The following is a 16,913-nucleotide window of genomic DNA, read 5'->3' as shown; positions in this document are numbered from 1 at the left end:
GGGGCGCTCCGCGCCGGAGCCCCGCGCCGCGTTCCGTCCGGCCTGCGCAGGGCCCGGCGGGGCGATGTAGGGGACATGCCCTGACGGGACGACGAGCGGTCGGGGCGCCGCCTGCGAGGGCACAGCTGCGCCAGCGGAGCCGCGCTCGGGCTGCTCGGGGGTCGGCCGCGCCCCGCGAGGCCCCCGAGCGCCGCCGCTATGGCTGGGGCCGGGCTCTGGACGAGCATCAAGTCCCTGCTAGGCAGGAGCGAAGACCCCCTGTTCCTGAACGACTCCAGTGCCTTTGACTTCTCGGACGAGGTGGGAGACGAGGACTTCCCCAGGTTTAACAAGCTGCGCGTGGTGGTGGCGGACGACGGCTCGGAGGCGGCCCCGGACACGCCGGTGAACGGGGCGTCCCCGGGGCTGGCGTCCGACGATGAGTCCTTGCTGGACCGGGACATCGCCCTGCGCAGCGCCCGGGCCAGCCGGCCGGACCCCTGCAGCGGCTGCAGCAGCCGGCGGGAGCGCTCCAAGCAGAGGAAGGTGAAGAAGCGGCTGACGCTCGCTGCCCTTCTCTACCTCCTCTTCATGACGGGGGAGCTCATAGGTGAGTCGGGGGCCTTCTGTGCCGTCCCTCCGGCATGGTGCCTCACAGCTCGTCACCCTGCTCCGGCCGTGGCTTTGAAAAGGTATTTGCTGAGAGAAACCATCAGTCCACTAGAGAGACCACAGAGATGAGCTGCACGTGCAGAGAGTGAGAGGGAATAAAGTCCACCTGTATTTTCCATGAAAGAATTTGGAACTTCTCTTTCCTGAATCTCTTACCAATCCCCCGAAGTGGTATTAAATATGCATGTTTTTCTTTGTCTAATGGCTTTTTATTTGTCCTTTTAAGTTTTTAAGGTGTTTTTAACAAAGGAGAAGTGGCATGAACAATTTCAGTCACAGCATTGTTTGATCATTGCCCTAAAATCTTGATGTGTTTGCAACAAGAGAAAAAGAGGGTAATAGAGTTTCAAATGTGACATTACCATAAGAACAAAAGTAATATTGGGGGGGTATTTGTCCTTATTCACCAGATACAGCAATACACATGTTACTTAGAACTGAAAAGACAAGTCCTGAGCTATCAACAGCAATCCAGTGAAAAAGTCACTCTCTTGAGAACTTCTTGATGTCCTGCTGTGCTCTGGACTAGCATGTGCTCCATCCAGACATAAATCATACGAGCACAGTCAATTAAAGTGCTATTTTAACACCTTCTGCTACAACGTGTAAGAATACCAAGTAGTCGCATTAAATTATTTGTAGTTTTTGTTAGTATTTGCAGAAGTATAGTGGGGTTTTACCTGAAAATGAGTTCCTATATAAAGATCTGATTGTTGGTCAGAAGAGTGAACCTATTGCTCAAGTTCAGCTTTTATTGCTCCCTCCTAATGACCGTGCAGGATGAGGAGACCTGTGCATTATACACCAGTCTGTACTGAACAACTGTGCTTTATCTAATAAGCTATAGCAGCATAGACTTGAAATAAAATGAGTGTCCCTGAGATGCATAGATTAGCTGTTAAATGTTATGACTTGGCCATTGTCTAATCATTTTTACAAAATTCAGTATTTATCTTTTAATCTCATTTCCTGTGTCCTGTTACTATTTGTTTTTTTGGATACATCCATGCCATGCAGCGCAAGTGTCTGCTGGGTGTGACTCAGCCTCCTGAAAAATGCTTAAACGCTCTCATCCACTGTCCCCTGATTTGGAGTTGTGGGGAGCACTACACAGTGCCACTACATTGATGTGTATGTTGAGCCAGGTCTCTCCATTGCAATTAATTGCTTTTAAATTTCTTTATTTTCAACATTCAAGTCTGAATCAGAGCTAATCAGATTAATTACTTGCCATAATTCAAACATGAAAAAAAAATCAAATCATAAAAACTTTCTGGAAGTGAAGAACAGTAGCATGGGACCCACATCCTCCTCCTGACTTCTGCAAATTAAGTCAATTGAGTGCTCTTGTGAAGTGAGCTTGAGCTCATGCTCTTGGATGCTTTTGCTAGGACAGCTGTGAATTGTGTCTTTAAGACAAATTTGTGCAAGATGGATAGGAAGCAAAATGATTGCTAGAGGATAAATAATGCAGTTTGTCCCACAGACGTAGGGGAAGAAAACCCCTAGAATGAATGTTCCATTTGTCAGAGAAAGACCAGACTATTGACTGTGTCTGCCCCAGTTTTATTTGGGGCCTTATTTCAGGAACATGGGTTAATAGAAAAAAAGTGGGTTTGCCCTTCAGCATGTCTCAGTGTGTGGCTGGTCATTAATAACACTGCCACAATACATCAGCTTATTATGGCTAAGGCACTATGTGTCAAACTGGTTGTGGGGATTTGGCTGAACGCCTCCATTTGCCCCCTGGCTCCATGTTTTGTTCTCTGGCTGAGATTTTAGTTCAGCATGAACTCAGGTAAATTTGATAAGCAATAGTGTTGTATTTTAGGCTTAGACATCCTTTAACATGAGAGTGATGTTAACTGATTGTGTTCCTATCAGAGTTCTGATGTACACTGAATTTAGTTCATCTGAAGGGCCTCTTACTGAATAATGTCCAAGCTGTTGGCAGGTTGATGCTCCAGTCACTGGGAGTGTTTCTACTGGGGCTTTGGATCTGATTCATGCAGTTGTAGACATCTCCATAGCTAGTGCAGGGAGAGCTCTAGAAATAATAGATGTTGAGAGTAAAAATACTCTCTCATCACTGTCACATCATCTATTGTTCTTCCCATACAGTCAGGACTTGTGCAGGCTGAATTTGTCTGTACAGAGTGTTAGTGCTGTACTGTGGCTCGTCCTCCTTGGGTCTGGGTGTGCTGCTTCCAGTCATATTTTGTTCTTTGGGCATAGAATCAGAGAGCATTGAGGGCCAGACCCATAAAATATTCAGGCATCCATCTTCCACAGAGAATAATCAGAGGGTTTGGATATCTCTGTGCTTCTGTGGATCTCGACCTGAATGACTTGTCACAGGGCAAGTAATCATCAGCAGAAGAGTAATTAGAGATATAGCCCCCAAGTCCTGGGTCAGTGCCCCACCTGCTTAATTTACTTCACTCCAGCCCTGTACTATGTTCTCTATGGTTGGTTTCAAATTTCCGAACTTTATGAATTGATCTGAAGCTCAGGTATTTGGGAAACTCTGATCATATAGGACATTTAAACTGACTTCCTTCTATGATCTTTGACAGATTTGAGTTTATGGGGAAAAGGCAGAAGACTCTTTCAGACAATTTTTTTCACTAAAAGTCTTTCTGCTGTCTGTTACCAATGTCAAGATGAAGGAAATCTTGTTTCAGCAGCTTTTTTCATGAAATCTTGATTGGCATATTTTTTCCAAACCCATTACCCCAGCCTATCTCAGTGTTTGCTGTTTAGTTTGATGAACAGCCAGATAACAATTTACACTTTGGGGAAACCATTGTGCATCAAGAAATGAAAAACACACTGCAAGTCCTAATTAGCTTTTCTGACAGGGTTTTGATGTCTTCAGCTATGTTTAGAGATTTCTAATTGATCATCCATGAGGAGAACTGCTGTCCTTCACGGGTCACTGAAAACAGTGGTGAGCCATCAAGCTGTCTATTTGTAAAGGTTATAGATGTCTTTTTTTCCAAGTTGCCAATTGTATTTAAACATCCCCTAGGCAGTACCTTTAACCGAGCGATGAACCGATACCTTTAGAAACAGAGAACCTTTGATTTCAGAATTCCATAAATGGCAATTATGTTTCTTAATCCACATGCTGCACTATGTTTAGCTTCAGTACCTGAATTCCTTCCTTATAATTTTATTTTGAAAGTCTTTAAAAGTAAGAGGCTAGCTGAAGTGGAATTGACTCTTCTTGGACTGAAGTGATTCTCAAAATTAATGCATATGAATCAACATATATACTATAGATAATGATATGTATAAACTGCTGAACTAAATGTCCTTGGATATAAATTATTGTTTCTTCTCTGTTGACTATAAAAGAGGCTGAGTTGCACTTTTCTAAGTAATGTTTTTTTAAATTATGGGAGAACAAAAATTAATTCAGAAAGGAAAGGCGTAACTCATTTTACTTAAAAAGCCGCTGAATTGCTAAATCTTAAAAACTCATTGTTTTTGAGCTGTGATGGCCTTTTGGAGAATTTCAGCCTCAGAAGAATTTGACATAGAAAGTTCTGAACAATTGAAGAAAGGGACTGGAGGAAAGGAGCTGTTTGAAATGTAGTGCATTTGGTAGTTACCCACAGCACAAATAGTACTGCAGTACCAACTGTGCTCCGTGTTTGGCTGGGGAGGAAAGAGTAGCTCTGTCTGCAGGTGTGTACATAAGAACACCCACAGCCACACACACAGGTTTTATGACTAGTCTTAAAAGCAATCAGCCAGTTGTGAATTGCCCTTTGCTATTTCTTCTGGTCAGCCTCTTCACTAAGACAATTTTAATTGTATACGAAGATTTCTTTATTTGAAATGTTAGTTGGAGCCTGAAGCCTGCCAAATGGCACACCAGCTGCACACTTTGCTCAGTACAATTTACAGGCTGCACGACAATCTCAAGGTAAAAAGAGAAACCAAATCATAGCTGAGCTGACACTGAAGATGTGATCTTTTCTGAGATAATGGGCTTACCTTCAAGCATATGGAAGACAACACAGCCTTGTCCTTGATTCCCCTTTGTATAAGGGATACTTAAGCAAGAGGTGTGCTGTTTAAATCTCTCACCCATCCAATAGTAGCACTAGCAGTTGAATTGGAACAAAGATATTCACCTTTGATCTCAGGTTATTTGTCTCAATGCAGCTCATAATTACAAGAAAAAATTATGGTAATAACAAAGAAAAATGCTGTACAACTGAAAGTCATTGTCTGCAATAGATATTGGCAGAACGTACACGCTTCTTCCAGGACAGGGAATAATTAAGGTTAAAAGATAACGTAATAAAAATAAAAAGGGGACAGGGTAAATTTCCTGGTCATTGAATCTTTGGACTTCTGTTCCTGTTCTGTAATGTCAGAATGTTTAACAGATGTAGTTTAAGAAAAGAATCAGTTGATTAAACACATGTGCAGTAATATGTAGAGAAAAGATACTGTTTGGACCTGATCATGCAAACGTTATAATGCAAGTAGTCTCTGTTAGAATTACAGGAGTGAATCCTTTCTATGTTACTCTTAATAGAAAGCACACTTGACTGCACTTCTAACTATGGTAGCTTTAAATTATAGCAAGGCATTTTTCTTGTAATGGCAAAACCTCCTCATGTTTAGTGAGTATGAGAAGGGCTCTCATGTACTTACTGCACTATTCTGAAAAGAAATAACTGTAAGCTATGCAAGAAGATATTACGTAAAATAATTAAAAGTGTCATGTGTCCTGACTTTTCCAATTGTGTTTTCAGGTGGCTATGTTGCTAACAGTCTAGCAATTATGACAGATGCACTTCACATGCTAACTGACCTTAGTGGTATTATTTTGACCCTCCTCGCTCTCTGGCTGTCTGCAAAATCCCCGACAAAGAGGTTCACTTTTGGATTTCATCGTTTAGGTATGTAGATAGCAGATTTTGCTATTAAAGAGTATGTTAAGCAACAACTGTAAAGAGCACCTAATTCTAGAAGAATAGGTAGCTAGAAAGAAAGTAGCAACAAACCTAAGAGTTGCTTTAACTGACTCTTAATGTCCTTTCTGGCCATTGTGGATACACTACTTAGCTTGTATTCCCACAAGTGAATAGACTGAAAAAAAACCAACAACTTGGCCAAAAGTTTGATGGCAGAATTTCATTCACTGGGAGCAGGGCAAGTCTCTCCATCTCTGTCAACTAGGACTTAGCAGAGTCAGAGTTAAATCCTGAATGCTTGATTCACCTTCCATCTTGAAGAGGGAGGCTGGGGAATGGAATTCATGATGACATTGTTGGTGCAGGAGCTGTGCATGGCAGCCCATTGTTGTTCACAACAGATTATTGCCAGTACCCAGGATTTACAAAATCTTGTTGACTTCAGCAGAATTGTGATACTGGTAAAAGGTCCTATTCAATGTGAAAAATTACATTTTAATCCCCTACTAAGAAGTTATGTAGAACATATTATTAGAGAGCTCTGCCCTGCCAGAAGTCGTATAAATCAGTATTCCTTTTGCATTCCCCGAACTACAGAAAGCTGAGGTCAAAATTTCCCATGGTTTGCAAAATACAGCAAGTTACTTAACCTCTGTCCAGTTTAGGTGTCTGTAAAAAGAAGTATAAACAGAATTATGGACTAACCCTTGGAAGAATATTTTCAGGATTTCTTACTTCATGTTTGGAAATGTAATGATGATAAAGGGTGTTTTCATGTGGCTGCTAACTGGATATAATAATCCATAATATGCAGCTGCAAGTCTGTAGACATTTTAGCAAAAGCTTCAAAGTTTCTTTTTCATGAAATAGATAATTTCTAGTGTCACAGTTTTCTACCTGTTTTCTATGACACTCTACAGCATACATTTTCCAAGGAATTTCAATCTTGTGTAGTCACTATTTGCAATTCTTATTTTTTGCTGCTAGAACAGCAGTAGAATTCAACAACTCCATCACTCCTTGTCATTTGTCATCAGTTAGTCACTAGTGCATGAATGCATAACTCTGTACACTAGCTAAGCTCTCTGGGGCTCTAGCAAGAAAGCATTAGCAATGCCAGCATTTCCCATTACAAACTTTTCTTTCATTAAGTTTTAATTTTGTGATAGGAGCTCCCCTGATACTGAAACCTGACCTTGCAGGCATGCCCCTGGCATTTGCTCATACTCTGCAGAAGGATGTTTGTTAGCATTTATACATGCTTTAACCCTATTTCAAAATCATTTGGGTAGTTTCTATGTCTTTGTAACTTTTCTAAAACCAAATAGCATATACCTTGAACATGCCATGGCCTAGATTAAAACAGGGGTGTATCTTAAGAAGAATAAAAGGAACTTGCTTAACCATTAAAATCTTGCTCAGTCCTGTAAATTTTCGCTGACTTTGCAATTAATGTGAAAGAAGAAATCCCTGAGGATTCCTGCCACCTCATTTTCTATATATTTTTTTCTTTCCATTTTACTGCCAAGAAAAATACTAGTCAGACTAGTCCAGTGGTGGTCCGTGGGCCAGATGTGGCCCATAAAATTAGTCTGTACTGCCCTTCTCCCTAGGAGAGAAGCTTCTCAGTTCTGCAACACTTGCTCCTTTTCTGCTCCCAGTGCCAGTAGGTGGTCAAGGACTAGAACAGGTTGTGGAGTGTCCTCAGTTGGAAATACATGAAATTCACCTGGAAGCAGCCCTGAGCCACCTGCTGTAGTTGATCCTCCTTTGAGCAGGACTACACAATTTCCAGGGTTCCTTTTTACTTCAACCATCCTGCATGAGTAGCAGCAGTGCAGCTCTCTGGAGGAGGAGGAGGAGAGCCTGGGGCTGGGCAGAAGAGTTTCCGTGCTGCACTAGGGAAGAGGAAGTGGGTAAAGGCCTTGCCAGGGACCCCCAAAATGCAGATGGGATGGTTCAAAATTACTACACACAGTCTTTTTAAAATCACATTTGTGAAATTTATTTGCCTGATTTTAGGCACCCAGTCTGAATGCTGTGGCCTGAGGGCCCAGTTTCACACATCAGTGAGTGCTGGTAATGGAACAAAGCAGTTTCTAGGGTATATCCTCATTGTAACACGTTTTTCCAAGTAACCTATATGTAAGAAGCTTGTCAGCAAATAATACCAGTTCAAGAATAGCTTAAATTTCACAAGAGAGATGTTAAAACATGTCGGGATGTTAAAAATAGGGTACAGATTGGGCATCTGTCAGAAAAAGATGTGGAGCATTTTTTTAAAGCTGGGAATACGTGCAAGAACTGTCTCATCACTGACCTGCTTTGCATTTAGTTTTAAGATAATCCATACATTCAGCAGGCATGAAAATGTTCTAAAGAACAATGTTTCTGGTACTCATTATTTTAGTTTTAGAATGATGAATTTTCAAACTTGTTCCCATAAACATTGCTTTGTAAAAGCAACAGACCTGTTAGTTATCTAGTTGAATTCCAGAAAGAAGTTAGTGCTAATTTTCATTTATTTGAATTCTCCTTGCATACATAATATATAAGTTCCATCTTCAGTTTTATTCCATTTTCAGTGGTGAAAAGGAAGCTGACAGATTTAAGAATGGGTTAGAAAAGTGAAGACAAAATAATGGAAATTGCAGTCATGTTGAAAAAGAATTAAATTCTTGAAGCCAAAAATAGTTCAGTTTCACCACCAAGTGCAGATACCTCCTTTTCAGCAAGACACTGAGCAGATTTAAGCATAGATATGGAACCTGGCACTTTTCCATTGCTGCAGAGACAATGTCAGTAATGACAGAATCAGACAGTCCACTGAAACAGTGCACAGTTCATTTCACAAGAAGTGAAAGATCTCAGCCAGATTTACAATGCTGACATGACAGTGACTGTGGAAGAAACTGCAAGGAAAACACTGGTTTCCATTGCAGATAACATGGGTTTAGATTGTAAAAGCACACTGTGTTGTTTCTCTGGTAAATGCTAATATGCTATGGCTTGACAAGTTTTTAAAAAAGCATTCTGGAAAACCTTCTAAGCAATGTATTGTCTATTTTTAAGGCCATTGCCAGCTTCGTAAAGATCACTTCCATTTGCAGGGATATTTCCAGAATTTTCAAGTTGCTCTGAAATCATCTCAGATTGTGACAGTTCCCTTTCAGAGCCTTGTTACTGCCTGGTAATGCTGTTCCTCATCCAGGCATTGACACACAACCCAGCAGCTGAATGCGTTGGTGTGAGTGTCTTCTCCCATAATGATGCTAATAATTCAGTGTATGGATCAAGTGATTTTGGTGCTATCAAAATGCTGATATAACTGCATTTTGGGTTTTTTTTCTGTAATACTCAATAAATAAAACTAAACCACTTCTGAGTTAGAAATGACAACTGCAGTAACCAAAGTTGTACTGCATGCTGACAGATTCAAAGCAGAGGGAGAACAGAGGCAATTCTCAGATGAGTGTTCATAGAGCTATGGTATAGCCAAGGGCAGAACTTTGCCCTTACTGGGGAGGAAATCAGGGCAACGTGTGGAACTAGGGGGAAGAACAACCATTACAATTCCAAGTAAATTAATTCCACCTCTGAGTTTGCAGAGGAAGGCTGAGATCCCAGTGATCCATCTGGCAAGTGACAGTAATGAGCATTATGCATAATGATCACAGATTACTCAGGCATGGCTGCAGATTTACATGCAATACAATGGAGTGAGCATTAAGGTTTTCCCAGTGCTTTTTGTAAAGCCCTGTATTAACTTGCTTATAACTGGGACAATCATTAACTGGGCTAATGTTTTCTCTGTCAGCTGTATTGCTTTTATTTTGTTACATTTCAGCTGCTGCACAGCAATAGTTTTAAGAATATGAAGCTAGAGGGTAAAAGTAAGTTTATGATAAAAGCAATCAAGTGGACCATTTGGAAGTACCTATTTTCTTTGTGGTAGGACCTTAAACTTTTGTTTCTCTTATTGTGGGTGGACTGGTGATGTTTGAGATCACCTGTCCTCCTCACCCCTGGACAGGGCCTTTGCTTGTGACTTCTCAGGCAAATGTTCTGGGCTGTGTGAAGAAGTCAGGATCATCACCTGTGCAGAAGTTTTCAGAGAAAACATAATTTGAGGTATACACTGATCACAGGGACATGTGAAGGAGTAGATTAGAACAAACTCCATTGCTTAATCCTATTTTACAAGTTTTATTTGCCACGCAACTTGTTTGTTTATATTAGGTATAATATGCATAAAGTAGTTAAAACAAGGCCCTGTCCACATTCTAATTTGGAAATAAAAATGGATCTGAGACACATTTTTATAACATTTTTTCCTTTCTGTTTGCAGAAGTACTGTCAGCCATCATTAGTGTACTGCTGGTCTATATCCTTATGGCATTCCTCTTGTATGAGGCTGTTCAGAGAACTATCCATATGGACTATGAAATAAATGGTGATATAATGCTCATCACAGCAGCCGTCGGTGTTGCAGTTAACTTAATGTAAGATCTCTCTCTCCATTAACACTCACAAATGTATTTCTGAATAAGCTGCTAATTCATTCATGGCCTGTAACTTCCTCTTGGGATGTAATTTTGCTGGACCTCTGAATTTTCATAAATAAGACAAGAAATTACGCTGAATACTACTTTTTCAATTACTTGGTTTAAAATGAAAAACACCAACAAATCCTCCCTAAAGCCTGTTTCTTGAAGCATTTTTCTTCTTCCACTTTCAGAATGGGGTTTTTGCTGAATCAATCTGGCCACCTTCACTCCCACTCCCATTCCCACCCTCACTCTCACGTACCTCAGCCGAACTCTCCAAACACAGCCCAGGGCAGCAGCCATGGACACAGCAGCCTGGCTGTGAGAGCAGCGTTTGTCCATGCCCTGGGGGACCTGGTACAGAGCATCGGGGTGCTCGTAGCTGCCTACATCATCCGCTTTAAGGTAAGGAGGGGCCTCTTCTGGAGGCACGGGGCAATTCTTGGCATTTCAGCTCCGGTGATTAAAGTAAAAAGGGGCCTGGTTTTATAAGTTATTTAAAGTATCTGTGGTATTTTATGATAAGCTTCATACATTCATGCAAAATAAGCAAAACTGTTTCTATTACATATTTTCTAACTATTCAAGCAAAAAAAATTATTCATAAAATTTGGAACTAGAAGTAACTGTGTTTTCTGAGTCACATTTTTGTAAGGGAGCTTGTTTTCGTACATCCTTTGACATTGTGAAATTTCCCTTGCAGCCAGAATACAAGATTGCTGATCCTATATGTACATATGTATTTTCCATACTGGTGGTTTTTACAACAATTCGAATTCTGTGTGACACAGGAGTTATTATTCTGGAAGGTAAGATCTGTGCCCAGTCTGAAGTACCTTACATGCCAAATACCAGTGAGCATTGGCCCTTTCTTGATATCATGATCACCATCTCTAACTGGGTTGTGCCTGGAGATCTGTCTGTATTGGTGCTGCTTTAGTCTGGTGGTTCTTTATGGTTCCTCTAAATTGCAGCAGTCTTTAGGTGTCTGACTTGGCCAGAACAACACAAGTCCTATGTCTGCACACTCTTTACCATCAGGAGATGGGGAAGTGAAATGTACAGAACTTTCCTGTGTGTCTGCAGTGACTCTCAGCTAAATCAAGTGAACATTTGCCCAGACTCAGTTCTACACTCTCACTTTAATTACTTGTACAGCTAAAATGAATGTGAATGCAGGTAAAAGGAGGAAGCAAGCTTAGCTAAATGGCTGGACACGTGGTTCATGCCTGTCCTGTCTTCCCCGTTCCACAATTGCATTACTTTGAATTACTTGTGTGTATCTGCTGTTCCCATAGGGGAAGGTGCAAGTTAAGAGTGGTGTAAAAAGAAGAAAAAAGGGAAGAAAAAGCTGAACATAGGCTGAAGGATCTTATCTCTTGTGACATAGAAGGAAACATGTCAGCAACATCCTTTGCTTTATCATAGCTTACATGCCAACTATTACTGCTTGATCTAGTACTATTACTTTATGAAAGTAGAAATGTTAGGGCTGGGAGAAAAATCCTAGGTTTTAACTGCACATTCTTAACTGTTTAATGTGAATTATCATTGACTTTACTTTTATTACGTTATGAAGTTAAATCAGAAACCTCAGAATCTTCAGTCAAGTGCTTTTGCTGTCACTTAAGATTAAAAAAAAAAAAAAATCAAACAAAGTGGAAGTTCACTGAGAAGGTAAAAATGATGAAATTCACTGAAGAACCCTCCAAGGCAATAGATTTAGCTGAAGAAAATAGATAAGACAAACTAATGAAGTATCAGATTCCAGATGTTTTGAGTTGTAGCTGTTTGCATAGGTATCCCAGTTGTCATAAAAATCTCTAAATTAATGATGTCATTAAAAGTGATGATACATGGGCTTTATGCATGCTAGGGAACTTTGCCAACTCAAATTCAGGATCTCCAGAGAATGGACTTGTGTTTGTACTGGAAAGTGCTTCTGCACATCAAGGCCCTTGAAGCTGTATCAACATTTAGTATTAACTTAAGCTTCCTCATTATACTAAGAATGCTAAATTAAAAAATTAAATAGCTATCCAACACAAGCAATGAGATTCCAGCTTTTAATATAGATTTATAAAGCAGAATGGAAGCCCATCACAAGTACCATGTAGATACGAGAATTTAAGTCCATTTTTCCTGGGAAAAAGAAAGCTGTACAAATACCAGACAGCTAGTTATTTATCAGCTAAATAAATTTTGATGGTCTCCACTAGAAGGAAAATTTTGTTTCATATGAGACAATCCTAGACACTGAACTTTCAAAAGAGGTAGTATGGAACTAACATAATTTAAGAGACAGTAAGGCAGCAGGTTCAGAGAAGTCATGCAAAAAGTCTGAAGAAATTTGAGAAGCAAGTGGCTGGACTCCTCATAGTATATTTAAAGAAACTCCATAAAACTAGAAAATAAGCAATAAAAGCTACTATAGAATCAAAACTACTCAGAAAGAGTTTATTCGGTACTTGTATTAGTTTTTGAGCCATGTTGATCATCTAAAATTTTGATTTTGCCCTTTGTACAGATAAAGGGCTGGTGATGGTTAAGTTACAGAGGTGCTGTTGAAAATACCTAAAAGACTTGATCTCTGATTTGCAGAGATGACACACTGTAAGACACAGTCCTCTGTGGTGACCACTGCACATGGATTACTGTAGCCTGTGAACATGATACCAGGTAGCTGAAGAGAAGTTTCAGGAGACAGGCCCTAGCATTTTATTTTTTAACAGATTTTGGCCTTAGAGTCTGGCCTAAGCAGTTACTAGGGGCTAGAAGCTGCAGTAAAGTTGTCAACAAAATTACATAATTGCAAAGGATCTAACGTTGCCTGTTGCCAGAGAGTGGATTCTGGACAGGACAGATTCCAGTTGAGACAGCACTGCAATTCCTGTACAACTTCTGTATCCATACTGGACTTAACAGGTTCATTTCCATATTATTTTCTGTTGATAACATGGAAGTTACAAATCACTTCCAACAGCACAAATTCTATTTTTTTTTGACATTGAGATCTGTCACGGCATTTTAAAGGTTACTGAAACTTTGCAGAAGACAGAATTAATTTTATCTCATGTTTGGCATCACAGGAGTTCCACGGCACTTAAACGTGGATCGCATCAAGGAAGACTTGATGAAAATTGAAGATGTTTATTCTATAGAAGATTTAAATGTTTGGTCTCTCACTGCAGGAAAAACAACTGCCATAGTCCACTTGCAACTAGGTAAGCTGCTGGATAGCATAATTCTAAATTAAATCCAAGTGTAGGAAAAACCCTGCCACTTCCTCTTCATATTATTATTTAAGTTGAACCAAGAAATATCATTCTGGGGAAAGAAAATCTACTAACTCTGGTTTTGTACAGCAGGGAATAGAATACCTTGGCCCACAAACACATGGTGTAAATGAAAATTGTGCAAATAAAATAGATTCATACCAAAATACCCAATGCAGATTCTTTGGGTAGGGGAAAAAAAAGCAACACAAAATTTCTCCTCAGAAATTTTCTCACATGCTTAGGGAAAGAAAGGGTGAAGTTCTAATATGGATCAATCTAACATATGAAAAAGAAATGTTTTGCCAAAACATGTGCTGATTCAGACATCTAACAATACTACGAATATATTTTACTACGAATATCAGTTCTTAGTAAGAAAGCTCAGGTTTTTGGGGGAAAGTGTCAGACACACACAGAGTTCTGTCAAGAGAGGTGTAAAATAATAAAGAGAGTTATAATAAAGAGGTCACACAGTGACCACAAGAACAATACTAAATTAATAAACAAGTGGAGCAAAAATTATTCTCATCGGTGACACTGTGAGAAGTTTGAGAACATTTGGATTGCCCAGGTTTCTTACAGAGTGAATTTATTAATTATTTTCTTAATTTTCCAGTTCCTGGTAGTTCATCTAAATGGGAAGATGTTCAGTCCAAGGCCCGACAACTGCTGCTGAACACGTTTGGAATGTACAAGTGCTCTGTCCAGCTTCAGAGTTACAAACAAGAAATGAGCAAAACCTGTGCGAGTTGTCAGAGTTCCAGTGCCTAATTTCGTATGTTTTGGGAACTGCTGCCTTATTCTTTACCTTATGTAGTCAAAGACTGAGAGCAATAAATGCAAAATGAAAATTATCCAATAGTAACCATTAATATGTGGATTTTTCCATGGGACATGCAGCAGGGAGAACTGGTGCTGCAAAAAGTGCAGTGGTTGCCCTACAGAACATGTATTTCACTCTCTCCCTTGTACTGGTTTATTCAATTTATTATGATTTTGCGACAAAGCTGTTTTTGGATTATTGTTTACAAACTGGAACATAGCTCTGCAGATACCTCACAAATTACAGTCAAATATTGTCCTTTAATCATTACGTACCACAAAGTACCTGCACTCCAAACAGAGCATCAAGTATTCAGTATTTCATTCAAAAGTCTCTAATGCTGATCATAACAGGGTTGCACACTATATAATGATCCCCAAATTCATTATTCAGTATTTTTACAATAGTAATTTTCATACAGCATCTCAAACTATTAACACATACATTAAGTTGAATTCTTGTGGAAACGGTCTCTTCAGAGATACTGCAAAATACAGAATTTACTGTACCCAGACCAGAAAGTTAGCTTTAATCTGGGCATTCAGAGATCCAGATAGGAAGATCCTTGCCCAGACTTCTGGTATTTAACTAGAGACTCAACACTGGACCCAAAGTGTTTTAAGTGATCAGTTATCGTTAATGTATTTTAGAATAGGATTTATACATTAGAGACAGGTTATTTATTTTACAAAGTTTTGACTTGTAAGATGAATTTTATTATTAATAATCTTGAATGTCTAAACCATCATTTGATTCACGTTAAAAGGCCAGTTGATTAGCATGCATTCTAATTGTAATTAATAAATGTCCCGTAATTGATCATTTTTCCATGATTGTTTTGTTTTAAAAGTAAAATGATAGATGTTTGACATGGAAATACTCTCAAATGCCATCTACAGAGATGGGCATCCAACAGGAAAGTGGGGAGCAGAAGTTATCGAGATGCACAATTCCATCCATCACAATCTCTGACCTTTTCATCTTTGCTTTGAGCACAGCATGGCAGCATCCTGACAGGAATGCCACTGCAATAGCAGTTCCCACTACTTAGCTTATGAATAAAGCAAGATCCAAGCAAGCTCAGTAACCTAATGGTGTTGGACAACAATATCATAACAACCTACAGTGGCAGAAAGGGCCTTTTGTATTTACAGAGAGGAGGCAACCTGAAAAGACTGTGTGTTCATCTGGACAGCTCAGACTCCACGAAGTGGAACTGTTTGGCCTCATTGTGGAACCCCTGTATTTTGAATGTACACAAGATAATAAATCTTGACACTAATGTATCATACACCTACAAGCTCAGATTTAATCTGCTTCTGAAGTCATTGACATTGAAGAAGTTAAGGGCAGCAAAAATACGACCTACAAAGTTCAGAAGATGAGAAGAACTTGGCTTCAAATATTTTTTGCTTATTCTGTACTTTCATCTTTATGCAGAACTCTCACTGATATGAAAAGTAGTTCTCTGTGTGCATCAGAAAGGAAAATTTTTGCCCGGTTAAGGTTATTGTGATACTCAGCTGTGAATACTTCAGCTATTGTCTGTTTTAGAATTTTCATCAGGCTGATTTGTATCTGCATTTGGCGGTAACAATCTTGGCTTCTTCCTTTTTTGGAGGTAGGGGTCACATGATGAATTTTTATTGATGAAAACTGACAGCACATTGTGAATTTGGACAAAGTGCACATAACACTGGACTGTGTTTGTATCTGTTTGGGCAAGAAACGGGAACACCCGTGTACAGCATGGGAGCACGTGCAGCTCAAAAGCAGCACCGCGCTCGGGAAGGTGATGCTGCAATACAAACACTATCATTAATTAAGCCATATCACAGTTCGTGAAAAATGTGCATCCCATCCTTACAAACTTACTGGCAAAAACACCCCAAACCACAAACAACAGGTATTTTGCACATACTACTGCTCAAATGGGTTTTAATTAAATTGGGGTTTACAGTCGATGTAATTAGATGTTGAAGTACAGTAGACATGTATTGTATTTGCAGTTTTTTAATAATTTACTATACATTTGTTTAATTGAAAAAAAAGGTGTGTTGCTTTATTGTGGGTTTTATCAAATCAATTATTAAACTTCACATTGTCTTATAAAATATTTATTTGTATTTCTCTATCTCATCATCTTTGAATTGTTACAGCAATCTGATTCTTAGGGCAGCTGTGTTTTGAAATGTCTGAACACTCAACTTTAACTCAGTTTGCAGATGCTACACATAGAATTAAGTCTCTATCTTTAGTCAGAACAATTTAAGACTCGTGATTTCACACGCAACAATTGCACTTTAGAAAATATAAGTTGACAAAGTATGGTGAAGGATCACCATAAAGCAACTGGCAAAACATTCCTGAAACCCTACATACACCCTTGAGGGGCCCTTGTTACCAAGGTCTGTAGACTGGAAGTTCAGAGAAAAGGCAACAGAAGATGAAATGAGAATAAAGAAGAAAACAATCAGTAAGTTTTTATAGATACTTCAAGATAATTTTCAGTATCAGCTTAGAGAAAAGGGGCATTATTATAAATAAGGTCTCGTGTCTTTCCAAACCAGATTATTTCATGTGGCTAAGATAGTTTACACACTCGTACAGTATTCTTTTCCTTCTAACAAATCCTCTGCTTGAAATGAAAATGCATATACTTGACAGGACTTCTTTC

The 16,913-nt window shown here is 39.4% G+C and overlaps 1 protein-coding gene across 1 annotated transcript; it reads left to right on the top strand.

Annotated features, from left to right (window-relative positions):
- SLC30A4 (solute carrier family 30 member 4) lies at positions 1 to 16,352 on the top strand. The gene is made up of 7 exons (XM_042039324.1): positions 1 to 589; positions 5,427 to 5,573; positions 9,937 to 10,090; positions 10,327 to 10,540; positions 10,839 to 10,944; positions 13,225 to 13,359; positions 14,030 to 16,352. Exons 1-7 carry the CDS (start codon positions 199 to 201, stop codon positions 14,182 to 14,184), a joined length of 1,302 nt encoding a protein of 433 aa, XP_041895258.1. The 5' UTR covers positions 1 to 198; the 3' UTR covers positions 14,185 to 16,352.
- The last annotated feature ends 561 nt before the right edge of the window (positions 16,353 to 16,913 follow it).

The sequence above is a fragment of the Corvus kubaryi genome, unplaced genomic scaffold (assembly GCF_017639235.1).
Source record: "Corvus kubaryi isolate FWS band 111438036 unplaced genomic scaffold, C.kubaryi_AGA036_p1.0 37394, whole genome shotgun sequence".
Classification (NCBI taxonomy): Eukaryota; Metazoa; Chordata; class Aves; order Passeriformes; family Corvidae; genus Corvus; species Corvus kubaryi.
Note: the sequence above shows the minus strand (reverse complement) of the source record. Positions and strands in the feature narration are given on the sequence as shown.

What these genes read in the sequence shown, in the direction of transcription:
- SLC30A4 (XM_042039324.1), top strand. Translation starts at nt 199, where the DNA reads ATGGCTGGGGCCGGGCTCTGGACGAGCATCAAGTCCCTGCTAGGCAGG. An exon ending in CATGACGGGGGAGCTCATAG is followed by an intron (nt 590 to 5,426) that starts GTGAGTCGGGGG and finishes TTGTGTTTTCAG; the next exon opens with GTGGCTATGTTGCTAACAGT. An exon ending in GGTGTTGCAGTTAACTTAAT is followed by an intron (nt 10,091 to 10,326) that starts GTAAGATCTCTC and finishes TTCCACTTTCAG; the next exon opens with AATGGGGTTTTTGCTGAATC.